We start from the raw sequence: 27643 nt of genomic DNA, 5'->3' as shown, positions 1-27643 counted from the left end.
GAGCATAAACAGCTGGAGCAACTTCCAGCCCAGAGTTTTCCAAATTATCAATGTTCGTGAAAGGAAAAAAGACACTGAGGGTTTTTAAGGATTTGGCTTTGTAAAAGACATCTGGGTTGGAGGTTTGTGTTACCTCATAAGCATCTGTATGTTTTGTGTGCTGGTATTTCATTGCATCACCTGGCTCCATCTTTGTGTTTGGATTTCCCTCCCATGTGCCTTCACTCTTGTCCCTTTTTTACCAAGCCTTCAGCTTTCCAGAAGGAAAAACAGTTCATAGCCTTTGCAGGCACTCCTTAAATGTCCCCCACCTCCTCCCAGCTGCTCCATTCTCTCTTGGCTCTGCTTTAGGGATGTTTTGGAGGAGCTGGGAGGTGGGACCTTGTAGGAGTTACAGGCAGATAAACTCTGTGCAGAGAAGCCCTTTTCCACAGAGGTGGAAAACAACAGCTTCCCTGTGTGGAAGTGGGGGGAAACAAATCCTGACTTTCAGCAAGGTCTTAAAACAAATCCCAAGAAACTTCCGTCAAACCAGTGACACTGGCTTTTCTCTCATGCCTGTTCCTCAGAATGATCAAGTGCTGTAAAAAAAACAGTTCTTGGAAAGGCGGGCTGTGGTAACATACTGGGATTCGTTTTGCCAGGCACAACTAAGGGCGTGACGTCACCTCTGTGGTCTCGCCACTGGTGATGTGCAGGAATTCCTTGCCATTGACTGCACCCATAATCCGCAATGTGCCAGCCAAAATCCCAGCCTGGCAGCAGCCCCCTGCTTTCCATCATGGAGGGCCAAGGATGGAAGGAACCAAACCTGCTGCATTTGGTTTACAGGGCTGGTCATTAACAGAGCCCAGCTCTGGTGATTAACACACAGCACAGTGCTGGTGCAGGGCCCGATACAAATAAAAGGTCTTTGCAGTTATAATGAGATATTCATGCATGGCAGCTCTGGATATAAACTCAGCTTTTACTATGTGCTTAGCTATGGGAAATGGAGCAAAACAGGGCTGAACTCATTGTGTCCCACCTCAGCTGCATTTCACAAATAACGGCCTTCGAACACCCTCGTCAGCAAGTCCATTTCCTGTGGCTGTCGGCAGCAGTTCCCAGGCCAGGTGTCCTCCGTGCAGACAAGCAAGCCAGGGGTGACACGGCACAGTGGGGAACAGTTGTTAAGTATTACTATAGCCTGTTTATGGGAATGCTGATGGTGACAAGGCATCGGGTGTCTCACACTTTTTGTCCCTGCCAGGGGAAGGGAGCTCTGTGGGGGGAGGCTGTGGTGTGCTGGGGGCAGGGAAACTGAGGCACCCTGTGACCAAAGCCACTGTATGTCCTGCAGCAGAGTTTGCCATGGCAGGGGAAGAGGAAGGCTGTATAGTACCTGGTGATGTTCCTCCCAGTCTCACACTCTGGCTAGTGGGAAACGGGGGGCAGAAGGCCAGTGCTCATGTAAGAGGGACCAGGCAAAGGAGGGTGACAGCCTTGTGGCTGTGTCACTCAGGTTTGCAGGTGACATCCCTCAGACCTCCCTGATTCAGAGACTTGCAGCTCCTTCTGGTGTCTGTCTAGGCTTTTCTGTTGTTTTCTTGGGGTTTGGGGTGGATGTGGGGCACAAGTAAGTTCCTTTTCCAGCTGAATTTGCAGCACAGAGCCTGGCATCTTCCACACCATTTTCCTGTTGGAGTCCTTTGCAGAGTGAAGAGCCCTCCCTGAAAGGCTGGATGCTTTGGCACTGCTTCTATTAGAGGTAGAGGTTTGCTGCTGATAATTCTGCCACAAATTCAGAATTAATCACAGCATAATGGAATCTGGTAGTGCTGGTTGTTAATTCTCTATTGAGTCTGCATCCCCGTGTTTGTTCTCATTTGTTCTGATCAGGGCCATTGTCTCTAATATTGCTGCATAAAGGGTAAGAAATAAATCAGCGGTGTTTAGCTTTCCTAACCATCTGCTCTGGCTCCCATCCCAAACTCAGTTTTTAAGTTGGGCACAGTTTGTGTGATTTAGCCTTGTGACAGAGAACGTCTCATGGGAGAGGAGGGAAAAAGCGACTCCTGATCTCACTCCCGGGATCGATCATTCCAGGGACACTGCACTTGAACTCACCAGGTTTTTGTTGTCGTGCCTGTGATTGGGCTGAGCTTTGGCAGAGGTGCTGAAAGGAACTTCTGTCTCTCTGGAATAATGGGATTAATGCTTTTAGCAGCAGTGTGTTACTTGGAGGTGTAAAGCCCTTGGTTTGGCTGTGGAGTTTATGCGCTTCGGTGGCGTTCGGTCCCAACAAGGTCGGTCTCCAACCTGTGTACGCTGTGATGCACCCCTTGGGTCGTTACTGAACCTTCCTGTGGAGCGCAGCCAGTTGGTTTTAAGAGGTGTTGTTAATGCAGTGAAATTCAGGGCATTTGGGAGCTGCTGCTTTGCCACAGATGGGACATACATCTTGTAAACTATAAATTTTTAAAAATTATTTAGCATCTCCATTGCTGTGTGGGCCATGTGGCAGCAAGCATGGGATAATTCCACAGCTTTCGTTAGAGCACACATCAAACATTTAAAGTCCACGGGTGGTGTTTTCAGGAACTATTATAATAATTAGGAAAGGAGAATGGGTTTAATAAGAGTTGTAAACAATGATCGGCAGCCAGACCCCATCCCTCCCTGCAGACCCATCTGCACGGCACATCTGGGCACATGGAGCAGGGAGCAGCACATTCTCGCCTGCTCTGACGCTGAAGGAAGGTGTGGGGCGTCTGGGGTCACTCTGGGACATAGCAGTGATAAACTTGAGGAGAAAAATCTGTAAAATACACAGAAAAGCCCAACCATACCCTTCCAGTAGACACTTGTGCTCAGTCTCCTGGCAGCTGTTGCTGTGAGCTCAGGACTCACAGGCACAGCCCTGCGAGCCCTGGGCTATGCTGTGCGGGCACAAAGGGATGTCCCCACCAGCGAGGACCCGGGGCCAGAGCTGGCAGCCAGTGGGATGCAGCATGGCCTCACCCTTCTCAGGGACTGGGCACAGGGTGCCTGAGCCAGGCTCTTGTGGTCAGGTGCTGCTGCCCCTCTGGAGCCTGGCTGATAGATGTCTGCAGTTTTTTGGTGCAATTCAGCTGTCAAGATGAGACGTGAGAGGTTAAAATCGTGAACTCCTACTTGAAAGTCATAATGGGCGCTTTCATCTACTTAATCGTGCCGAGCAATGCAATCCCTAGGAGCAACTCCTTGCAATGGGGTACACTGTGGTGTGGGAGGAAGCTCTGACAGCTGGAAATCCAGTCAGGCTGTGTTGACCGTGAGCATCTTCTAAGTGATGAGAAATCCCAAATTACACCTAGCGGAGGAATATTCCGGAAAGAAGGTTCCCATGACTGAAGTTTGATATTCCATGCGCAGCAGCCATAGTTTGGATTGCTTCCCATCCATATGGGGTAGTGTGGGGTGCTTGTGCTCAACCACTCTGGTCCCCACTCCCTGTTGCTCTCTGCAGTCCTTTGGAATTCCCTGGTGACAAGCAGCGGCTTTGTTCAAGGTGAGGAAGGTGCTTGTGTAAGATAGTGTGGAGGCGAAAGACGGTTCCAGTGCGCCAGCGAAGAAGCTGTCGAATAAGTATCTGCTTGGTGCAGCTGCATTGTTTGTCCCTCCAGGTGTTAAATGGGCAATGCTCGAGTCGGCAGATCTGTCTTGTCGTTCCATGTTCTATGTGGGTTCAGGCTCTTGAGGAAGCAGCCAAGGTGCTGGCCTGGGAGCCACGGGCTGGCTCCAAGCACCTCTGGGCTGCATAACTCCCACCCAGGAAAAGCCCCAGTTCAGGTGGTACTTCCCTCCCTGAACACATCCCTCCCAGGGCCAGGGTCACAGAAACACAGCTGTGGTGACCTGCCAGTCACCGGCCACCTTCCAGACAGGCCACCAGCCGGGTCTCAGCAGGGAGCTCTGCTGGAGCCACCACTGGCTGTCACCATGCTCTGCCACACCCCGAGGCGCACTGCCAGGCAGGGGTCACCGTGGGATGGGGGGAAGCACCTCCTCTTTGGCTTTGAGCTGAGGGCTCCTCACTGGGCCTGGCAGCCAGGCTCCAGATCCAAGGAAACAGTGTAGTCTCACCTGGCCTGTGGAAGGGCGAGCTCCCCCATGGGGGCAGACACCCATGGCTGGGGTCCCCTCTGTGTGTGCCCCCACAGTCAGCCCGGCTCCCCAGCCTGGCATAGGGCAGCTCTTGTCCACTGACCTAAATTGAGGCTGAGCAAAGAGAGCAAGCAGCTGCCCCACTGCTGCTGCTCTGTTTTCAGCACGGCTCGAGCTTCCCTAATCCCCTCGGATTTTGTATCTACCAAAACAGCTTGGGCCCATCAGTAAATTGCAGTGGCATATGGTCCAGGTTTATGAGTAATCTGGCACATGCTGAAGGCAAGGAGGACGTCATCCTTCAGCAAATACAGAAAATATTGGGGGGGGGGGTGGTTATGACTGTATTTAATATAGTTGATGAGAAAGCTGTGAGAAATGTTTACCTTTGAAGCCAGTCCTGTTTGAACTTCAGCTGCTGGGAGGAGCCGCTGTGTAACAGGAAACACACAGAAGTAACAGGGGAGTCTCATTGGTCCCGCAGAGGTTTTGTCACTTAAACTGATCGCATGGGTCTGTGTGGGGTTGGAGGGGAAAGCAGGCCTGGGTGGCATCAGCCACGCTAGATACAACCAGTGCCACATCAGCCACTTGGAACAGTCCTCGGCCACCTCCCTACAGGTGAAGTTCCTGTAGCTGGGGCATATGCCAGAGGCACAGCTTCATCCCTGAAGAGAGGAGGGAAGTGCAGTTTTGGCAGCTCTGGGAGGAGGAGCCTGATCGTGGACACCTTGGTGGGCCTGACCTTGTTGTGGTGGCAGTGGATGTCCCAGCATGGTTTCCAGATGTTCTCTGAGGACACAAGAAACACCTTCCAGTGTCAATGTACTCAGCGTTGCCTTCATCAGGGCAATTCACCTGAGGAGTGCCCAGGTCCTGGTCGAGGAACCCTCTGTGCAGTCCTGCCTTGGCAGGGAGATGAAGCTGTGAGTGGTTTGATCTGCACTAGCCAGTGTGAGCCCTTCTGTGAGGACTGGGGACATCCCTGGACTCACCTGACATCCCTTGGAGACATCAGAACTGGGACATCTCTGGGAGCAGGAGGACACGGAGATTGGAAGGGCTGTGTTGGGTTAAATGCTGCAGCAGCATTGTGAGAGCCTTTCCTTGGCCCCTGATTGCTCTCTGTAGCTCAGACCAATGATGCTCCTTTTTCCAATGATGCAGCTGGAGTGAGAGCTAACAGCTTCTCTTCTCTCCTCCCCATTCAGCTTCTCTGGGCTCTGGAGCCCCATTCCACAGAGGGCTTGAACTTCCTTTCACTCTTCCCAAAATCCATGTTTCCTCAGTATGTTTGGAAGCCCAGCTACAGGAACCTCACTCTTTCACAGCCTCCCTACACTGTGTAATGCTTTGGCAGCACTAAATGTTTTCTTTGGTTGCACAGACATGGCTGTGTTTGTGATATCCAAGGAGGAGTCATCTCCAAGGGGAGGTGCACGTGTCCTGTCCCATGTCCCTGGTCGGCAGCATGGAGAAGGAGAACACGGTTGGCTCCGAGTGCCACTCTTCTCCTGCTGCCAACTGCCACTTGGAAACACCCCAAACTTCAAGGAAGGTTTCGCCTCTTTAATCCAAGAAAAGGCCTCAAACAGCTCACAAATAACTTAAACCTTGGGCTTTCAAAACTTTAAACAGAGCCTTTGGGACTGTATTTGTTCAAATCTTACATATCTTGGTGGCTCAGATTTTTAGGTCTTTGCTGCAAGCTTTGAAGCAACACTGCAGTTTAACAGGAGCTTTGCTTTTTAAGTGGGAACTGATTTTTTAAGGCTGGGAATTATGTGTTTTCTGTCTTTGTTTTGCATAGTCCCATTTTGCATGCTGGAAACTACAGAAAATATCTCGTGTTAAAGGATAGGATGCAGACCATGTGATCTCAGCAGCGAGATGGAGCAGGGTGCAGTGTTCCAGTGGGCGTGGTGTCTTCTGTGGGACCATGCAGAGACATTCTGCCACTGCTGGGGCAAGTTGCTAAAGCCAGGACCTGAAGTTTCCTGTAGTCCTTGGAAATCCAAGTGCATCTGCTCACAGTTCTTATTTTAAGTGTGTGTTGACAGGATCTTCACAGGCTCCGTTGCTTTGCTGCCGGTGGCATGTGTGTGCCCGGATGGATCAGGGACAAGTCCCCCTCACCCCTCCAGGTCGCCCTGGCATGGCAAGGGCCCTTGTTGCCCCTGCCCTGCTCGGTGCCAGGGACAAGGGCATCTTAGGATCCTGTGTTGGTCTGTGCCTGGGAATGCTGAGCCGCATGTCATGCCTGGAAAACAGGCCCCACAGTGTCCCCTCACGCTGCCACTGTCATGAGGGAGGGCACGGCTCCCTTGGAGGGGCTCGCTGGGATATTCCAAAGCAGTTTGGGGAAGGGCTGAGCCCCAGGTGTGCAGCAGAGCTGTGGTCTGCAGTTGTCCATGCAATTCTCCTCTGCTTTCATGTGGGTGCAACGCCACCAGGTGATCTTTCCAGCTGTGATGACAGGACATCTCAGGTGTTTCTTCTCCAAGATGTGGCAGTGGGTGGTGGTGACTCAGAGTCTGCATTTGTAGCCGTGCACAGGCAGTGTCCTGGTGTCTGGCTGCTGCTGCAGGACATGCGCTGGGCCCTGAGAGCCGAAGGAGTTAAACTGCTTCCAAATAGCCCTCTTCATGCTAATAAAGTACCTTGGAGCTGGTCCAGCAGGCAGACACCTGGGTATTATCCAAGCATCTGACACCCCTAGAGAACCAGAGCCTTGATGAGCTTTGTACACTCTCAGAAATCTTGGAGAAGAAAGGAGGCTTTCCATAGAAAATGGATTTTCAGGGCCAGCTGAAGGACATGATGTTCAAGATCATTGCTTTAAAATAATTTCAGCTGCAGTTAATGTGAAGCAAAGAAGAAAAGAAAACCCAAGACAGTGAAAGGATAATTAATTCTGAGTTGGAGCTGCAATTTGGAAGGGCTGTATTGTGAAGTGACCCTTTTCCAAATGATACCTGAACTGGCTCTTCTCAGAGAGCCCTTTGCAGTGAAATGTTGTGTTGTTTTACTTTTATACTGTACGTTTGTTCTCCCCTGGGGTTACAGAGTGACCTTGAGTTCAGCCTTTCGGAGAAGGGCCCAATGTAGTGAGGAGGTTCCGCAGGGAGCCCCGGCACAGGCTGGGCTGAGCAGAGCCCTCCGGGGCCAGCCCCCCTCTCCGTGCCGTGGCAGGATGGTGCGTGGCTGTCCCCTGGGCTTTTGGCACCCCGCCATCCATCCTGCTTTGTTCCTCCATTCTCCCCAAACCACCACAGTGTGCACCCTCATCAAGAGAAGTTCTGCAGAACCCGATTTTGGACCATGGAGCATCCCTTCGGAGGGACACAGTGTCCCCACTCCCGGGGTTTCACCCCACAGAGCTCTAAGGCAACTTGGATCAATGGATCACCCTCTCTGGCTCCAACCTCCTCTCGCTGCTGCATCTCCTCCGTTCCTAGCACATGTTGTACTGAATTTCTCCAGAAGCTTCGAGATGCCTTTTATGAGGAGCTGTTCCAGGGACTGAAGCCTGTACAGAATATGATGTTTATTACTGGGCAATTCCAATGTAATTTGGAAAATATCTATTTCTGGCCTACTTGCTCTTCCTCAGCTTACAGAGAAACCAAATAAAAAGCATCAAGGCCAGAGCTCTAATGAGATTCACATTTTGGACATCAGATTAGTACAATAATGCATTTCACACTGTTGTTTCCTAATTTGCCTAATCAAATAAAAGGAGATGAAGCATCACAGAGCCCAACCTCCCCGCTCCAACAAGGCAGCGCTGAACCCATCACTTGGCGCTTCAATTAATTTTCCCCACACAGGTTGGCCAAAGCACATAATTTAATCAGCGTCTTGCAGCTCTGTCAGTAGACACCATCTATCCCAGGGGCTGGCAATCCCAGGCAGCTGTCCCGAGGAACCACAGAGTGCATGGATAGCCTGGAGAGGTTTAGGGAAAGAGGGGAGGGCATCTTGGGCTGCTGCGGTCCGTGCTGTCGTGGCAGGGTATCGAGTGCTCACGTTCCGTGCTGTGCTAAATCCCAGGTAAATCATTGCTCCAGTGCCGCAGTTGGAGCAGATGGGTGTCCCTGTGCCCTCAGGAGATTGTCCAGGGAAGTGAGGGCTGTTGCTGGAGCTTGGGCAGGTGGTTGGGGCCAAGGTGGGGCTGGAGTTAATGCTAAAACCAGTGGTGTGATCAGGGAGGAATCTCTCCGTGACTTAGTCATGTCTTGTTACATCCTGAAATGGGCAGGACTCGTGCTCCAGGTACATCCATGTCCCTGAAGGCAGCTTAGAAGCAGCGTGCTGTTTGGAACAAGTTTTCCTAAATGCCCTGCTGAGCAGTGCTGCAGGGAGCTGGGAGCCTTTTGGGTGCTGCCCAATTCACCACCCAGAACAAAGCCGTTCAACTTACAGAACCTGAGTGCTGAGACCTGGGGCCCCTCTCCTGGCTGTGGAGCAGACCTGGGAACCGCACAAGTGCTGCAGGATTGGTGCCATTGCAGATGCTTTTCTCCTACAGTGTTTTGGAGAACTTACCAGAATTTGAGACTGTGCTTTTAAAGGAGAACCAATCAATGGGTTGGGTTTGGGGTTTTGTATAATTCACAGAGAGTCAGGAATGGCATTTCAGTGCTGGTGAAATCAGAGTAGACCTAAAAACTGTAGTAAACCCCCCCCCAAAGTATAAAACCATGTTTGAGTTCTGTTTTCCAGAAGATTTGTCCTGGGCTGGGCTGTGCTGTAGAGTACATCCAGCTTTGCAGGTGGGATTTTTGCCTCAAAAGGTGCATTTGTTTCCAGTCCCAGTGAGGATGCCTGTGATTTGTTGCAGTGGGCCCCTGGGCCCTCCTGGCACATCCCAGAGCTCCCCAGAAGGCAGGAGCAGCCACAGGCCCCAGCAGAGCAGTCCTGTGCATTCCCGTTTGGGGAAATAAGCTCATTTAGAAAACCGGGCAGAGCAAGCAACTGAAAAAAAAAAAGTGTGAATTAAATAATACGACTTTGGTGCAAACATGGAAATCAGGTCTTGCTTTTCCATAGGCTGTGGAGCCATCCTTGTAACACAGGAAGAACCATTGTGAGTTCACTGCCAAAACCCAAAAAAGTTATCAAGTAAAGGCAGTTTCTTGCATCCAAAGTCCCTCATTATATTAAAAATATTGCAGCACAAAATTTACAAGTGCATCACAGGACCCACTTGCACTGTTAAACAGATGGCACCTACACAGGACCCAAAAATATGTAACAATTTTAATTGAGCCAGTGCAAAACAGATTTGTGAAATGAAATAAAATAGGACATGCCAGGTCTAATAAGGCCCTCCCTAGAAATTGTGACATTAGTTTTGTAACGGCATAAGAGGTACTCAGAAGCTGCTCCTTAGCAAATGAAGGACTGCCTTGACTTGCTCACTGCAGCCTCTGAAGTTCCTGCTCAACACGTTGTCCCTGCTGTGGCTTTTCCTGGGAGCACTGTGCTGACCCCTGTGGCCACCTGAGGCCGTTGGCCCGGTGTCCTGCTCTGGGGTGGCTCCATGGGCCAGAGCCCTGGCTCTTGGTGAGGACAACAGCCAAGCCCCTCACTTTGGCAGTCGGGAAGGGGACTGTTGGCTCTGGCCACTCCTGAGCTTGGTGTCCACAGCAGGTGGGCTGTTACCTGTGCCCATCCTGCTCCCAGAGCCACGCTGTGATGCCCATTTTGGATGCCTAGCAGTGCATAGAGGGGAGGTCAGAGCCGGGTCCGGCCTCCCAGCACTGCAGAACTGAGCTCCCAAATTTCCCCTCAGTGGCTCCTCTGGTGAAGGATTGGTTCCCTGAGCTGAACTCCGAAGGCAGGTGGTGCCAGCGTCTCTGCTGCTTCCCGGTGAACTAAGGAAAACAGCTGTCCTGCAGCAGGCCAGGGTTCCTGTAGTGATGAGGCAGCACTCAGTGACGCAGGATCAAATGGGGATTTTTCCCTCATTGATAGCACTGGATTTATTCACCTTTCCCTGCAGTCTGAATTGTGACCGATAAAAGAGCCACTTCTTCCACAGCTGAAAAGGGAGGTTTGGTCTGAAATGACGTAACACAGAATTCCCAAGTTCCTCCTACATGTACAGGAGAAAGAGCAGAAAGAAAAACCTAGAACCTCCTCTACTTAGAACTCTCACCTTTGGTTTTTCCTTGGAGTACGTCAGCATGATTTGAACCATGAGGACACGTTAAAGGTGACAACAGTGACCGGGGCAGTCTGATGCCACCACAGGTTTTGCAGAGGCCAGACACCTGTGTCCTGGGAGTCTGTGAGAATCCCAGGAAAGGGTTGCAAACCCATGACCTGCGTGAGGTGCCATTGCTAAGAGGGGTCAAAGATAACCTTATCTTTGCCACTAAACCCCAGCATCCCCAGGAGTGGGAATGCATCCCCATGTGGGAGTGTTCCAGTGTGATGAGGCTGAGTCAAGTGTGTACAGTAGACTGCAGCATGCGAAATGCAGAGTTGTGGTGTCACATTAGGGATGACCAGAAGAAGAGGGATGTAGCACAGAAATTTCCTGCAGGAAAATCCCCAACAGGAAATTAGTACCGGCCAGCTGGGGCTGTCCTGCAGTGCGTAGGGCTTGGCATGAGTCTGCATCGCAGCACTCAGAATTCCCTTCCATTTCACCTTGGATCAGCCTGACGCAGCTCCCCTGGGTTACACATGGCAGGTTCATGCCTGATGAATGCTGTAGTTCTTGTTAAATTGAAAAAACTGAAAGGGAACATGGCAAAATTAATTTTTAGTCCATTTTAACTCTAGCCAATTCATTTCTGCTATTTTCAAAATGTATAAAATAAACACAGCCTTGTTGTATTGAGGATCCTCTTGTTCCCATGAATCCTGCCTTACCTCGCTGGTGAGGGGAGCCACTCAGGGTTGCTTGGTGGCTTTGCTGGGCTCTTTGTACATGGCTCTTTAGGGTTCTCTCATGCATTCTGAGCCCTCCTGCCAAGGAAGTCTCACTGGTGTCATCTGAGTCAGTGGATTTTATTTTACTTTTTATAAAAAATCCTCTTGCCCCCCAAATTATTTGTGACGGACATTCCACACTGTGTAATAAGGAAACTCTCAGGTATTATCTGCACCAAAATACCAAGTGTAACATGCTGTGATACTGTGCCAGTTAGAAGGGAAAATCCATGTAGAGACCGAGATCTGGTTTTGCTTGGGATTAGCCTTTCTGTGAAGAGCTGCTCATTCCACGGTTTTCAATGGACACAGGCAGAAAGGACAAAAAATGGTCAGTGAATTTCTACTTCTGTGTCTCAGTTGGTTAGGAATATTCTCTGAGAGGCAGCAGATAAACGTGAGGGGAAAACCCTCTTCATCTGCATGTTGTCCTGTTACACAACGCAGCTCGGAATGCGAGCTGGTGCTCCAGTGACACCTCGGAATGTGTCATGCGTCCATGGAAAATGGAGGAAAAGTAAGAGGGTGCCGATTGTGTTTGAACCTGGCATCCGCTGAGCTCAGTGCTTCCACCTGTGCCGCCTCAGCACCCTGAGGAGCAGTGCAGGACCTCACCTATGTCCTGGCACACGTGCCCTGTGTTGGCTCTCGGTCTGGCATTGGGCTGGAGACTGCACAGAGGTTTAGTCAGGGGCTTCAGCTCAGCCAAGGGCTCGCTGGTTGGGCTCTGTGGGTCAGACGTCCCCAGCCCAGGGCCAGTGCCACCCAAGCTGTGGTTCTGCAGCGGCAGGGCATCGCTGCGGGCACTGAGTGGTTCCGGGTGCATGGCTGATGCTCTGCACGGCATGAGCAGCATCCCTGTGGTGTTCAAAGGGTCCTCCCTGGCTGTGGGCAGTCGGGACCCCTGGGTGCGGCTGTGGCAGCTTTCCTGGCCACACTGTGCACGGGAAGGTGGGCTGCCTCTGGAAGCCAGTACCGTGGGTCACCATGGTGCTGGAAAACGGAGGTCTGAGCTGTGCAGATGATGGGGAGGCTATGGGGGAGGAGAAGACGGAAATAATGACTGAAACTTAGATAATAATTTTATTTATAGTCTAATGTGCAGACATGGCTGTTGCTGATGAGGCTACCAGTGACATAAATAAACTTAAGCAGAAGATGTAAGCGAGTGGATAAATGTAAAGGCATCTTTGGGCAGTGCCACGGATTTGGACATGGACCAAGAGAATTATTTCTGTCCCTTGTGATTCCAATGAAGAGCACAAAGGAGATAATTAGCCCAGGATGCTCCGCATTGCTCTTTCCATCTTGCGCACATTCATGCCCACCAAATGTGAAATGTTCGCCTTTTCCCCTCCGACGTGATGGTTGTTGAACTTATTTTTAGTGTCATTTGATAAGCCTCCCTGCTCGCAGAGAGACATCCCACTGACCCAGCCACTGGTCATTGTCTATACCAGTTCCCATCAAAGCGGGCGCGCTTTGTCAGGTTTCGACTCGAATATCCATTCTGCCTCTGAAGTACAGTATCGAAAGTGACTGGATCATTTGAGCCTTTTTCTTCAGCTGCTCCCTCCTTCCTCCCCCACAGTGTTTCCGCTCACGCTAACATAATTTGGCATCGTCGACGTGACACGACACTGGTTTTTCTAAAAAATTATAATACATACATTGTCGATGTTTGGTGATGGCCGGCGCTCCCATAAATTTAATTTCCGAATTGATGGAAAGAGGTCTTTCCCACTGCGGAATCGTACCCAACGCTTGGCGCCCCCTCCGCCACTGAGGAATGCACATACAGTAATAGGTCATTCAATGTCAAAAGGCATAAAAAAGATGAGCAAAATCTTCACAGGCTGCTGCTTGCTGTTGCCTTTAATTATATTAATTAAACTTTGAAATTCTCATGCAAAGAGAGTTGCTGGCTTGTGACGCTGAAGAGCCCTTGGAGATTTGCGGGGGGAAAAACCCTGAGATACCAGCTTAGTGGCTACTGCTTTTTTTAATCTAAAAAAAAAAAAATACACAAGCCTACAACTGCTAGGTATGTTTATAGATGATGATGTTTCATGCGCTACTGAACTGTGAATGCAGGAAAGGGGAAAAAACCACCAGCCACAGTGTCAAGGTCTTGAAGCATCAGTCCCTCCAACTCGGCTCAAGATCTCTGCTTACAGGCTGTCTTCCCGCGGAATAACGCTCTAGTAATTCCTTCCTGTCCCGGGTGCATAATGAAAGAAAGGTGTCTTCAAAAACTAAAGGGCAAAGTCTTGCTCGCTACCGATACCTCGAGGCATCCTGTCTACATTTTGTCATGCGTGTGCACTTTTCAGTGTTAGAGTGACAAGATTTCCAGTCAGAAGGCTCCCGTAAGGCACAACGGAGGGAGCTGGCGAGGGTTGGGGATCTGACATGGCTCTGAGGCACTCGGCTCTGCGCCTGCTTAGCCTGGTGGGAATTGTTATCCTGTGCCCATGGCGAGTAGTCCCTGTGTAAATACCACGTGCCTCCGCCGCAGCTGAGGAACGCTGCGTCTCCACTAAAAGCACATTGCATCCTGAGAATCTGTAGTCCTTAAAAAACAGCAAATAACAAAAATAGAAAAGCATTCTCATCTTTGGTGGCCGTGCGGTCCCTTTGGTGGTGCACGGAGCCAGGGACACATGGCAGTGCTGCTCTCCGGGGCATGGGCAAAGCACCAGTGCGCGGTTGGAACGCGGGCTTCCGGAGCAGGGATGCAGGAACCTGCGGAGCTTGGGCTGGACGATGGTCCAAGAGATGCAAGGAAGGGCTCGGTTCTCTCAGCTGGGTAGGACAGTGGCAATGTGGCTGTCTCTCCTCCTGGTATCTGCTTCTCCTCCTCTACTGAGAGGGAACTCGGGTGAAGTTGATACAGCGGCCCTGAGGGAAGAGAGAAGCTGTTACTGGTGGAGTAACACGCAGGCAGAGGTTGCTGGATGCTAGGAGGCTGTAATTGAAATTCAGATGTTTGGGAAAATAACAAACCCATGAAAAAACCTTTTAAGAATTAATGGAAATTATCCAGAGTGAGGCACCACATTTGCCTTACAAATGCAGGCTCTAGGCAAGCACAAGGACACGGACGACACGTTCTGACACTCCCAGGCCTTCTGTGAGCATAATTCACAAACTCTGGGAAGCTGCAGTGAGCAAACCCAAACCCATCTGACCGTGGGAAGGGAAGGGCATGGGGAAGGCAGATCCTGCTCCCAGATCCCCCCTAAGCCAGGTCCTCATGCAGTGAGCACGTATAGATGTGACTGTTAGCTAGCAGAGCTGCTGCTGATCTGAAACTGCATTTTATTAGCAAGAACCCCACCTCTGCATCTACAAACTCTGTATTTAGGGTCTGTAAATTGCTGTGCGCAGAAGGAAAAGGGGTTTCTCATGATGCCATATCCAAATGGACACCATTCACCCTCCATAAAGGGGCACAGGTGGAATCCTGACAGCTTTCGATGCAGCAGAATGAAACAAATCCAACAGTGAAATCTTAAACCTTTTTTATTCACTTGGAGCTCATTTAAATGCCTAAACTCCCACAGGGTCATGGGGCATTAGAGTAGGGTGTGCTGCCTCAAAGCAGCTCTCTGGCACAGCAGCGATTCCTTCCCTTTGGTCACAGGCATCTGTCAAGGACGGTGCCACGCGAACAGTGCTGGATTTGGAGCAGGCAGCACTGCTTCTGCTCTGAATCCTTATTTCTGCTTTAAGACATGCACTGCTGGAGGGAAATTACTGCTTCCTGCTCAAACCTGGGAGATTATGGAATTGCCAAATGAAATCTGGGCTGGATTTCATATTCCTGTCATTCATTTAATTTGATCTTCAGTTTTTCTGGGTATCAAGGAGGGTGATGGCAGAGAGTTATCTGGCATGACTCAAGCAGGTCTTGGCTGGCATGAGAAGGGCAGTGTTCTCATCAAGGGGTTTCCTAATGTTTCAGTTCTGTCAGCTGTGTAAGAAATATAAAACCGGTGAAAAGGTGGAGACAGGAACTGTAGGAACTTCTGGCTGCCACCATCTGTATTATACATGTAGAAGAGATGCAGAGAGATAAATCATGGAATCCTTTAGGCTGGAAAAGCTCTTCAAGCTTTTTTTCACCCAGTCCAATCATTCCTCCAGCACTGCCAAGGCCACCACCATGTCCCCAAGTGCCACATCCACATGCCTTTTCCTGCCAGGATGAGTGGTTCCAGGCGGAGCAGGGCGAGAGGAGAACCTTAAGCAAGCACTGCCTGTTCTGGTTCCCCACTCATGCCCCACATCTCTGCCCCCAACCTCCTTATTCCATGACTCACGGCGAAGAGAAGAGAGAAAGAAGTTGTGTGGTCAGGCAGGTTGCGCATGTCACTGGCAGGGAAGACACCCTGAGCTGGGGAATCTCAGAACCCTAAGATATACCAGCTCTCCAAACGCTCTCAGCATCAGACAGTAACAGGTAATAACAAATACACTGTCAGTTTAAGTGGGAAATTCAACCATTTGCATTCTAGATAGGCAAACTGAGGCAGGCAGAAAATAAAAGGCTTGTTGTTCACTTGTTAGGGGTTTATCACTTCAGATCAGTATGAGCTGCAGGTTTTCATTACTAGAAACTCAGTGATGTGACCAACAAGCACTTTCTCCTGCAAACTGGTGTGGAGAAAAAGAGGCGGACTCATGTAAGTCCTTCCTCTAAAGGCATCCAAAGCCTCCCATGCAGTGATATCTGTGTCATCACTGAGACCAGCTTTTAGAAACAGAATATTAAATTTTTCTTCTGATTAATCTGACCTTTACAGAACGAACTATTTACTTAAGTAGAAGCACTGTTTACCAAACATTAGTCTCACCAGTCTGGTTTTGGCCTTCCCAATTAAAACACGCGTTCTCCATGTAACCAATTCCACCAATGCATTCCCATCCTGGTGGCATTGCCAGGATACCCCAGTGTGGGGAGTAACTGTTACACTCGTGTCCCTGTGCTCAATTAAACCATCAATCCAACCAATTTGAGTTCTGACGTACCATGCCTTGTAAATCACTGGTTCATAAACCTTAACAATACCAACATGTAGTGAGTATGAAATTGCACTAAATTAGTGGTTTAGCACTACAGTAATTAAAAAATGAGTTATGCATGCATTCTGTGATCTTTGTAGGGAATATGGGAGCTGTCTCCACGCACCAGATCCAGTAGGGAAAACCCCACCCTTCATGCTCACAGACGCACCAGAGGTACCGTGGGGGAAGAATGTGGCAGGCAACAAAAAAGAGGAAAGAGATCTATAGCAAGGGGGGTTTACCTAAGAAGGAATTATTTTATATTACATCAAAGCCATTTATCCAGTTGTTGAATTTCTTTCTGAATCAAAGTTACAGGGAAAGGTGGAAATTCTCAGAGGGCACAGGATCTCAGGGACTGGGTGCTCGCTCACACCAAACCCCAGGTTAGAGCCTCACCTGGCAATGCCCGAAACAAGGCACCAAGAGGGGCCTGCAGGGGCAACAGTGAGTCTCTCTCCAAGCCCATACGGCTCTGTGGCCCGTGCTGAGGGCAAGGGGGGAAGAGACATCCCTTTGGGACAGTGTCCACCCTGGGCCTGGAGCTTGGCTGTTGATGGTGGCCAGCCATGTGTGACGAGCACTTTGGGCTGTCTGTGTGAGCAGACACATGCTGCTGTCCCACGATCCCAGTGGAATTCTGGGCTCCGGCAGGGGCAGGAGAACACGGCAAGGGCTCCTCTGGAGCCCCTTCAGTGTTCATCAGGAATTCAGGAAGGGCAGGTGAAGCAGGCTGGATCTGGGATGGGATGTGACCACACTGAGCCTCCAGGCTGAGCTGCTCCACCTGGTCTAAGGTGCTTGTCCTTGTGTATGACTGGATTCCTTTAGCATGGCCAAGTAGCTGGATCCGTGGGAAGTTTCCCTGGGCACTGCTGATGTGTTCAGCATCCGGCTGAGGACTAAGAACAACTGCTTTTCCCAGAGCAGCACCTGGCAGTGTTCTGCCGGGACAGTTGTTGCCCCGTATGATACCCAATGTCCCAAGAGCTTGGCTTCTCCTGGCCTGGGAGGACTGAGATCCCCACTGCCCATTGCTGAGACTCATGTGCTCCTACCTTGGCTGCAGTGTCCCATGAAGAACACATGCCCTTTTGGGATTTGGCATTGATCCTGCACTCCATGATCGGTGCCTGCAGAGCCGTGAGAAAGGAGAGGGCTTCAGAATAATGCCCCTCCTGAGACATGAATTGAACACTGTCATTTCTGTTGCCCCATTGTCACAGCACTACCAAAGCATCTTCCATCCCTCATGGGCGCATCCCTGCGAGCCCAAGCCTGCGTCCCCGGGAAGCGGTCTGCTCCCGACAGCTCCCCAGGGCAGCCTGCCCAGGCTGCTGCTGCACTTTGGGTCAGCAGGCAAGAACCTGCTTTACCTGATTCTGTTTGTTCTCACATGCACCCTGCACTTTGCCTCTCTGTAAGGATCAAAGTTGAGGGCAGTGTGTTCTTCCCTGTAGCCCTTGCACAAACAGACAGGACTGTGTACACCTTTTCCTCTTTGTTAATGTATGGGAACAGGCCATTTCCTGCTTTCCACACCTCTTCAGAATCATTGCCTCCCCATCTGCTGCTCACTGGGATAACAAATGTGCTCTGGACCTACACACTCATGTGCAATGGTGACAATAAAAGGGAATTCTGAGGGAGTAAAGCTGGGAGCGATTCAAACTGGGCACTGAGGTGCCAGTGCCTGGCAGCACCTGCCTCAGAGTCCTGTTTCCTTGCTGAATTGATCCTGGCACTTCCTCTGGGCAGTGGGAGCGGAACCAGAGCGCCTGTGCAGGGCCAAACCCCACTGTCTGACAAGACCCTCAGTGACCTCCCCATTCCAGAGGAGGCAGAAGCAGCATTATGTCCCCTGGCCCATCTGGGCACTAAAATTCCTCTGGCATTAAATTTGACCGCTCCTTCCCTGGCTCCACTGCCTGGGATGTATTTTAGGTACAACACTCACTCACCCCATAAATACCCACTGACAAGTGTACAGCGGAAGGGAAGTTTATTTTTTTTTAAAGATCGCTCTTTACTGTGGAGAAGGGCTGCTAACCCACCCCATCCTGTGCAGCTCTGAACAGCTCTCAGGGACTGGAGCTGGCATCTCTCTCCCACTTGCTCGTTGTCCCTCACAATGTGGTAATCCCTCATCCCGGAATCCCGGGACGCTCGGGGCGTTGTGGGCGTTTGAAACTGGTTTCCCACCCTGCTGACACGAAGCTGAGTGCTGTGCTGCTGGGCTCTGAGTGCTCAGACCTCCCTTCTGCCCAGGTGTGCTGCTACCAGCACGTTTGTCTGATGTCAGGCAAACCCATTGCCAGTTCCCCCTCTCACCTGTGGCACAGCCCACATGCTGCCATTCTGCAGGTGGCACCTGGAGAGGTGCCAGTGCACAGCCCTGAGCCATGACGTGGGAGTAGGGCTTTAACCCCTGGAGAGCTGCCTCACGGCACTACCTGCTGCTGGAAGGACCATTTGTCACACAGTTCATCAGCAATAATTCCTTAGAAGATGCTCCTGAACTGGTGTTACGGCTGCAGGCACCGGAATTGTTCCTGGGGCCACCTGAGGCAGCTTTTCCCCAGAATTCCTGAATTGCTGGCTGAAACACCCCTGACAGAGCTGAGGTGAGATCTGAGAACACCCCAGGGTGGGCTCAAAGACCTCCTGAAGTGACTTCCTAAAGTAACAACACCACCATGAAGAGAAACAAACTACAATGGAACAGTGCTATTTGGGCCCTAACAAGAATTTGGTTTTTCACTTTAACAAATTTTGCCAGCAGCTTCAGTGGAAAGGCATGTTAATTTGTGTATTTTCCTCAGATTTATGTAATGTAACCTCCTTAGCATGTGTGCGTGAACCACACGATCTTTCCCAGCAATCCTACAGTCCTGGAGGTCAGCTTCCAAAGGTCACGGGGTCTAGGGTCCAGGAGCTGGTGTCACAAGGGAACCCAAAAAAAGGTTGCTGTGAGGAGAAGGTGCCAGCACAGTTACAGGTGCCTCACAGCCACCTTCCACCCCTTGGACCTGCTTTAGATGTGGGCAGTAAAGGGCAAGAAGACAGGAGTAAGTTGTTTTAAAAGATAGTTCCTGTCTTTCGCACCTGATAAATGCTGTATTTTGGAGCACAGGCCGAGAAACCAAACCTGCCAGGGAGAGGTTCCAAAGAGGTCGTTTAAAGATGCTCGGTTGGAAGATTTTTATTTTTTTTTTCGGTGCCTGTGATTTAGATGTGTGTTTGGAGCAAACACTGAGGAGAGGAGGGCATGTTTATGTGTGAAATGCTGCTGTTGGAACCCGGGGTGGCTCATGCCCACTTCGTACCTGCAGCGCAGATGGAACTGCACATACCTGCTGCTGCCCTGGGAGCCAAGGGTATTTGCTGAGGTATCTTTAGTGGGCTGGCAGCTTTGAGGAAATGCCAGCTCTTCACCCACGAGCAGCACTTACTTGGGTACTGGGCATATGGACAAGTCAGCACAGCTGCTCTGTCTTGCAAGTGCATGTCACCAGGGGTGTACCCCTGTGGGACCCGGGTCCAGGGGCTCTGCAGCCCCCTGTGCTCTGTGGCACCCAGGGAGAGCCACCTGCACTCCACCTGTGTCCTGGTGCCCTGCACCCCATCGTGGACAAGGCGGAATAGAGATGGCACAGGGCTGTGGGCAGGCAGGGAATGGGCAGGAGTGGGTGCTGGGCTGGCGTTGAGCACTGGCCATCCTGCCCTGATGGGTTTGGGTAGTGAAGAAGGGAGGGATTTCTTTCCTTTGCCAAGTTTTCTGTGACTGCTGTATTCAGCAGTTCTCCAAATAAACTCCTGCCTTGACCGAGAGTGGTTGTGACAAGCTGCCTGTCCTGCGAGCTGGCCTTCCAGGGCTGGGAGGAGGGAGTGTCGAGCTGCTGAGCCGGCCGGTGAGCCTTGGGGGAGGATAAAACTGGCTGCGTCTGTAGCATCTGCTTCAAAAGGAGGTTGTGGCAAATATTTTATTCAGCAGAGCTGGAGGTCTCCTGTCTCTAGAGGGCAGGAGTTTGTTGTTTTCCTCATGCAAGGCAAGCATTGCTTATGCAAAAGGAAAGGATGTGGAAATGGCCTGGAGAGCCCCTGTTTTTCCAGCAGGGATCCTCTGGAGCGAGGGCCCTGGCTCGCTCCCCCTGACCCTTGGCAGTGAGCCTCCCTCGCTCCCAGCGTGCTGCCTCCCTGGAAGTACCTCCCTGGCCTGGCAAGGTCTGACCCGTTCCTGAAGGACATGCTCTTGGTTCTGCTGTGGGCGCCTGCCAATGGAGGGCTCTTCTCCTTCAGCTCTCCTTAGTCCTTGGAAGGCCGAGTGAGGCCATTCCACTGCCAGAGGGAAGGTGCTCTGTGTCCTGGCGCTGGCCCAGTGCACACCTTGCCCGCTCACGCCGCTCACGCATGGACACTCAGCCGCTCAGGCACGTGCTGCCAAAACCAGGACACATCTCCTGCCATCTCCACAGTGACATACAGAGCTGTCCCTGGGACAGCTCCCTCTCCTCCCATGGGACACTGGGAGGTTGGGTTGTGATTCTTGCTTCCAGGTGAAGCTCTGAGAGTCACACATGCAGCACTGCAGCACAGGGGAAAAACGGAAGTGAGGTTTTGTCTGAGACATGTCTCTGCTCTTTGAGCTCTTCCCAAAACTTCTGGGATGAATCCCTGCTATGAGTGGGGATCCCATTTATGTTATGGGGGGTCTCTACACAGACTGACACCAGGCGTAATCTCTAGTGCCAGTTTCCTCATGTCAGCATCCTAAACAACTTTGTGAGTTTGCGACATCTTTTTTAGGAAGAAAAGAAAGATAATATGCTACTATAGAGGCATCACGCTTCAAGTCTCGTAGAATCAATAATCAGCCCGCTGAAACCATAAATTAGCAAATCCTACTGCTGTGGAGCCTTTTTTATTTATAAGGACAAAGAATATCCAAAATATGGAGTTCCTAGGGATGGCACCTCTAAAGCACAAGTTAAACATTCCCATCATTCTTCCTTCTTCCCATCTGTGCAGCCACTGTGAGAAAAACACAATTTATCCTTCTCTGAAATCAGGCGTAGCAACAGATAAACCAGAACTGTCAGAAGACCCCGTTCTCCTCAAACTCCACTGCTCCTCTATTATGACCTCAACTTGGGCCTCTCCTAACATCCTTTTCCTTTAGGAATACTTCCCAGTGTCCTTTTCCTGATCAATGCTTTAACCTGGGCCTTTCTGAAGAGACACTCTCCTCTTCAGATGGCTCAGAGATTTAAGACCCACCTGCTCTACAGCTTTAGGTGCGTAAGTCACCCAGGGTCATGTTCTGAGCCTGTATTGGAGCAATGGCACAGCATTCAGACCCCAGCCCAAATCCTGGCCTGTGGATTATCCAGCATCTGACTGGCTTTCTGACAATGGCTTGTAACAAGAGAAGGCACCCCAGTTCTGTGGTATTCAGGACGCTATGGAAATAATTTTAAGCTAGTTATCATACAATTACTATGACCAAAATATCCACTTTAGAAATTCTGTGGGAAGATGTCAACCTATTTGAAGTAGTAGGCAGGGTTTAAGTGGGGGCTCTGAGGAGGAAGACTGGCAAGGCTGCGGCAGGAGGGTGCAGCTTCCTGGGGTTGTGCCCACTTGGCTGGGGCTGGCTCTGGCTCTGGAGACAGGAAGGGAGAGCCCAGCAGGACCCTCGTTCTGCATACACACACTGCACGTGGCAGCCCTCTAGATGCCACTGTGACCCAGCTGTCCCAGCTGGTGACAATTCAGTGCTGCTGACAGCAAGCACATGACCAGGAAGGACACGGGTGCCAGGCTGTTTCCCCCCCCCTCCACCACATCAGCTTCCCTGGTACCACAAGAGTAAGCTCTTCTTCCTGCAGACAAGCCCCCCAGCACATTGTTAGGCTTTGGCTGGCATGCCAAAGGGATTAGTAATTCAAACTTCTCAGATATTTAGGCATCCCACTCCCCAGCAGCATTCTCTGATTTTGTACTGCCAAGGCATTTGCTACGACTCCCCTGCAGGTGCCAGTGTCACTAAGTTACTGGCTCTGTTAATTTTTAGGCTCTGCTTCTGCTCCTGTGTGCCTTGTTGAAAATCAGGAACAGTTTCTTTAAAGGCAGCTGCATAATGGCACTGGGATGTGAAGGGTCCCTGGACTGCGCAGTGACAGGGTGCAGTCCGTCAGGGGCTCCTTCCGGGCCCCCCCAGCTGGCCCGTCACACACAGTGCTGGCAGCCGCCAGGATGGGTGCACTGGGCTGTCCTCTCTCCCTGCCTTCGGAATGCGGCCTGGGGCTGGAGGCTGTATTCTCTGAGATGTTTCTCCTCACTAGAAGCCACTGCTACAGGCGTGCCTATGGAGGTGCCCCTGTTCTCCAGCAGTCAGGACAGGTCTCCTGGGGGAACATGGTCAGGTTGCATTTCCTCCCTTCCCTGTGCATTTTTCTTGAATGTCCGTGTCCAACAACTACTGGAAAAAGGGATTTGGTGGGGTTTTTGGGAGAGCTCCAAGTGCTGAGGAGGGACAGGGTATTTATGGCATTTACTCCGTTGCTGTGCAGATCCCCTGAATCCCGGCTGCTCTGTGCTGTGTTTCCTCTGAGGAGCTCTCCCAAAACCCACAGGAATCAGTGCAGACTGCTGAGTCTGTTCTGGTTTTCAGTTCCCACCTTTGCCTTTCTCCCTTTTTTCCTTCGCTCAGTTTAATTTGTATAATGAGTGAGGGCTTTGGAGGGGCTTTGTTACACATAAACCCAGAGATGGTGGCATTAAGTGCATTTGCTAAATTAATAAAGAAATCTGCTCGTTTGCTGTAGGGTTCTGTTGTTGATTTGGGAACAGTGAGCTCTTGCAAATCTCAGCTTTCACCTTGCCAATCCCCGTATCCCTCTAAGTGCACTGCAGTTCCTTGGAACCTGTTGGGGGTTGGTGCTGGCATCCCTTCACTAGATCACATTTATGCATTAGTGCCATCTGTGCCTGCTGCACCTTCTGTGAGCCAGCCCGGCCAAGTGACTGGCAGTTATCTGGGACTGCACACAGAAGGAGAGGGAAGAGAAAGGGGGGAAGGAGGAAGTCAGTAAGGATGGCACCTGGGGCTTCTTGTGTGCCGGTGGGTCTGGGGAGCACAGACCTGCACTGGAGGTCCCTCCCTGCCACTGCTGAGTCCTTCCTGCGGCTTTCTCTCTGAATAAGAGAAGTAAATACCTGTCTCATGGCATTCAAACCAGTTCTCCCCGTCCTTGTGTTCTGGAGGAGAGACAAAGTGCCGGGACTTGAGAAAAGAAGCCGCTGCAGTCGGGGGACAGTGCTGGGCTTTGCACTGTGCGGTGTTTCCCTGAGGGCAGGGCTGGGCCCGAGCGGTGCCGTGGTTCTGTGAGCACTGGGGGCAGGAGGGAATGCAGGGGCGGCCATGCTGGTTTATCTATTGGCCGTCTGTTCAGGGTCTCTGCTGGTAAAAAAATCTCGTGCGTGAAACGACCTGTCAGGAGTTCTCCCCATCAATAACGGGACAGGAGGGCGTTTGCTGCTGTTCCTGTGCCAGGAGCTGAACTGCTCCCAGCACCCGGGTCCATGTGGATGGAGTCTGGGTGCATAAGAGATCATGAACTCCCAGCTGAAAGTTCAGATTGATTTGTCCTACACAGGTAGGTACAAAGTATAAGAGCAGATAGAGATACAAATGGAAGAGTTCTTACACTGAATGTAACTGTCTGCTAAGAATTTAGAAGTGAATTATCTGGCTTAGAAATTAATTAAATCATTGCAGCGTCAGTCTGTCCAGAAAAATAAGGTGCCTTACCCAGCCTACCTTACATCAGGGAAGGAGCACACGAGCTCCTGGCAGGGGGGCTGAGCAGCCTCCCGAGCTGAGCACCCTTTCTGACAAAGCTGCAGAGTCACACCTTCCTCTCAAAGCAAGACTCACCTGTGTGTGTGCCTGGACACTGCCCACAGTGAGGGAACTCTCCTTCTCCTAACTAGGTTTATAAATATTAACGTATAATAAGTACATCTTTCTGATTTTGTTCTGAATGACCACTTTCACACTGTGGAGTCTTTTCCACTTAGAATAAGATACTTGGAATTCAAGATTTGCTTTTTCTTTCTTTCCATATGTTCTGTGTTAAACATATGCTATACTTTATATTTAAAAACTAGCAGCAGACTGAAAAAAAATTGCCCACACTGCACCACAAAAATATGTTTGCTTCATTATCCAAAGCTTCTGGGTTTCTGTAGTTTTTTTTACCAGGCAGGAGGAAGCACCCTCGAGGGCACTCTCAGAATGGGAGATAACTCAGAGGAGCTGTAGAGAGAGGGAACATCTGGTTCTCACTAAAGCACGGATAAGGCTGGCCAGACCTTAGAGCTGTACGCAGCCTGGTTGAGGTGGTGATGGAGTTGTCAGCTTTGGAATTAAGGAAGGAAGCTCCTCCACTTCATTCAGGAATTGGCCTTGAGTACTTGGGTAACACTTGAGCCGGCATCTCCTGAAAAGCTGCACAGATGCAAAAGGAAAAGGAGCAGCATATGCCACGTGTGTAGGTCCCTGCCCAGCGCCCTCCCCTCCCGCGTGGGCTGACCCAGAGCTTGCTCCTGGGCATGGAAGTGCAGATGGCTTGGCTGGGGGGGCACACACCTGGGCACAGCACAGGGCCAGGCCAGGATAGGCATCCATCCAGCAGCACTGAAACACCGAGGAACACACTCCCCACTGTTTCATACCTGCCTGGCCTGGAGGGCTGGCTGGGGGCCTGGGGGATGGCACTGCCAGGGACAGTGTGCTCGGAGGCATGCCCAGAGCCTGGGGCAAGGCTGGGGGCTACTCCCAGAGCCCAGCCTGAGCCCTGGCTGCACTGGGCCACAAGGAAGGGCACAGTCAGATCTTCCCAAAGGAGCTGTGCATCCTCCAGAGGACCCTGACCCAGCTGGCAGGTGTGTGGGCACAGCACAACCCCTACAGTGTCATTGGGAGCCTTGTGCTGAGCTAGCTCCTACCTCCTGCCTGAGCAGACACTTGGGAATGCCAGCAGGAGGAGGACACTAGAGTTCCAAGGGATTTGACAAAAATTTGAATTATCCCACCTAGAGAGTTTCAAGTTGCCTGAGGGATCGGATTGGTTTGATTGGTCAAAGGAAAGGAACAGCCCCCCCCCCCGCCCTCGCCGAAATCCCTATGTGAGAGCTGGGAAATGGCTCGCAGTGGTGAAAAGGAGGTAAGGTGTAGGAATGCCGTGATAAATGGTGAATTTGGGAAAGGTGGCGGAGTTTGTCACTGCTATTACAAAACCCAATTAAGCGTGGTTGCCATGGCAACGCCATGTTTGTTGTACACAGAACTGAGCCATGGGCTGCCCAGCGCCCTGTTCCCCCTCGGGTCTGGGGCCTTTCCAAGACTGTTGGACTCAGAGTCTGGGAGGCAGGAGGCAGTGCCCTGGCACTCTCCTGCTAGGGACGGATATTTTAAACTTTATGAAATCACTGGTAATTTAGACCTTGTCTCTGGAATTACCTGGTAAATGACCACAGCAGCATTCAGAAGTAAAAAGCAATGAGGTGTGCACAATTACCTTCCGAAGCTGCAGCCACACACAGACTGAAACCTGAATTTAATTACAACATGGGTAGATCGGTGCCTTTTCTACATCCTTTCACTGATGAGGATGTCAGCTCTTTGGAGTTGAAAGCATAACAGAACCAAAGCCTGCACTGGGCAAATTAGAAACTTCTAAATAAAAATTCTCTGGCAGAAATGAAACATAGGTTCAATTATTGTAATTAGTTGCATATTTCAAATTACATTTTCAAACAGGTGTAGTTAAATGAATAAAAATAGCTTTGTGAACTGTCCTCAAATGGCTTACATGCATTTAACTGCAGTTAGTGAAGGGCTGATTGAGGCTAAATGATTTCTAAAATTTTTAAATGACCCAGGCATGTTGTAAGGGGCCTTGTATCAGTTGTAATAAAGTTTAATCCAGCTGGTCTGTCCTTTACCCATGCAAGGGCTTACTGACATAAATGGCCCTTTTAAGCCCACTTTGCCCGTGTAAAACCCCCTGGTTCTAATTACACCTTTGCATGAACCAGGCTAGGTGAATTATATCTGCCAAATAAGTACACAAATTCAAGTCCTTTTTTCCTGGACTGATCCTGGGGCTAAATTCACACGGGAAGGTGCACAAAGTCCAGCAGTGTCATGTAACACTCCATTAGAACATGTGAAATGTAAAGATACTGGGAAATACAGTTAGGAAATACACTTGTAAAATCTAGCCAAACAATCAGAAAAAAAATTCAAAAATTCAACAAACCAAAATCCAAAAACCAAATCCCAGCAGGAGCAGTTGGAATGTGGTCAGTCTCTACACTGAATCCAGTCTGATTCCAGAGCAGTGTCTTTCTAAAGTAAAGGCTGTTCCTGCAGTGCTGCAGCCCCGCTACCACAGCATTATAAATTAATGCTGAAGATGCCAAAAGGTCCCTTAAGTAGAAAATGTCAACATGCAAATGTTGAGCAGGAGATTCACAGGAGCGCTGAGAGTCTCCAGGTCCCCCTGGGATGGCCCCTGCCCCATGAAGCCCTGGGAAAGCCTGAGCCCCCGGCCCTGCCACAGCAGCTTTGCTGGTGGAAGCACATTCTCCCGCAGACGGGGGGAACTGTTGGAATGGCCACTTCCCTGCCATGGGCCCCGTGGGGCAGTGTGTGGAAAAAAATCTTCCACCCTGTAGAGGAGCACACAAACTCAGCCAGGGCTTCTCCACAAAGAGCCAGCTTGCGCTTGTGCAAAGCTGCAGCCTTTGGAGAGGCTGGCTGCGGAGAAAGGAACAGGTAACACGGAAAGAGAAGCACACAAAAATCCCTTTGCTGCTTAAAGTGAGGGATTTACGCTTCATTGATGGCAGCATTTGGTAAGTTAGGAGAGCTTAGTATGAACCTCTTAATTTGCTCAAGGCAGAGCCTGTGATCTGTGTACAGTTTGCTGTAGGTGGAACACGAGCAGGACAGACAAGCGATGCTTCTCCATGAAGTGTTCCAAGGCCTGTGGATGTGGCACTTGGGGACGTGGGTTAGTGGTGGCCTTGGCAGTGCTGGGGGAGTGCCAGACTTGATGATCTCAGAGGGTTTTCAACGTGAGTGCACCAAAAACTCACTGCTGTAATGGGTCGTTTCCTGGTGTCTTATTAAAGTGAGGACTGTAAACTTGGGTGTGAAATGATACCAGGAAACACTCAAGGAAAATATTTCTGTGGAAGACTGAGGTTTCCTGTACCACAGCACTGTCTGTGCTGTGCTACCTGTCCTGCCCTGTGGTACCTCTTTGGGAAGACATTCTCACCACGGCTTCATTAATACAACTACAGAGCAGAAAAAGTGTTGCTGCTCTTTATCTTTTTCTTTCTCCTTCCCCAAGACAAGTGATTTGGCTGTTCCTAATTAAAATGAAGAAAAAAGTAGCATAAGCCTAATTAAGATTTTAATTCA

At 50.6% G+C, this 27643-nt stretch overlaps 1 protein-coding gene and 1 long non-coding RNA gene across 6 annotated transcripts in view; one reads left to right on the top strand and one right to left on the bottom strand.

Moving 5' to 3' along the window:
• Positions 1-27643, top strand: part of LOC104698258 — a 225759-nt gene that overhangs the window by 183429 nt on the left and 14687 nt on the right. The gene's annotated exons all lie outside the window — the stretch shown is intronic.
• The window catches only part of ANTXR2 (ANTXR cell adhesion molecule 2), a 79300-nt gene continuing 63794 nt past the window's right edge, over positions 12138-27643 (bottom strand). Inside the window, exon 17 of one of the 2 annotated variants that reach the window (XM_039550783.1) lies at positions 12138-13974. In XM_039550783.1, the coding sequence (XP_039406717.1) occupies positions 13936-13974 (39 nt within the window). In that variant the 3' untranslated portion in view covers positions 12138-13935. Of the gene's footprint in view, positions 13975-17030; positions 17277-27643 lie in introns of those variants that run through there. The other variant, XM_039550781.1, reaches the window with a different exon arrangement.

The sequence above is a fragment of the Corvus cornix genome, chromosome 4, assembly GCF_000738735.6.
Source record: "Corvus cornix cornix isolate S_Up_H32 chromosome 4, ASM73873v5, whole genome shotgun sequence".
In the NCBI taxonomy this organism is placed as follows: Eukaryota; Metazoa; Chordata; class Aves; order Passeriformes; family Corvidae; genus Corvus; species Corvus cornix.
This window is presented reverse-complemented; position numbering and strand designations above follow the sequence as displayed.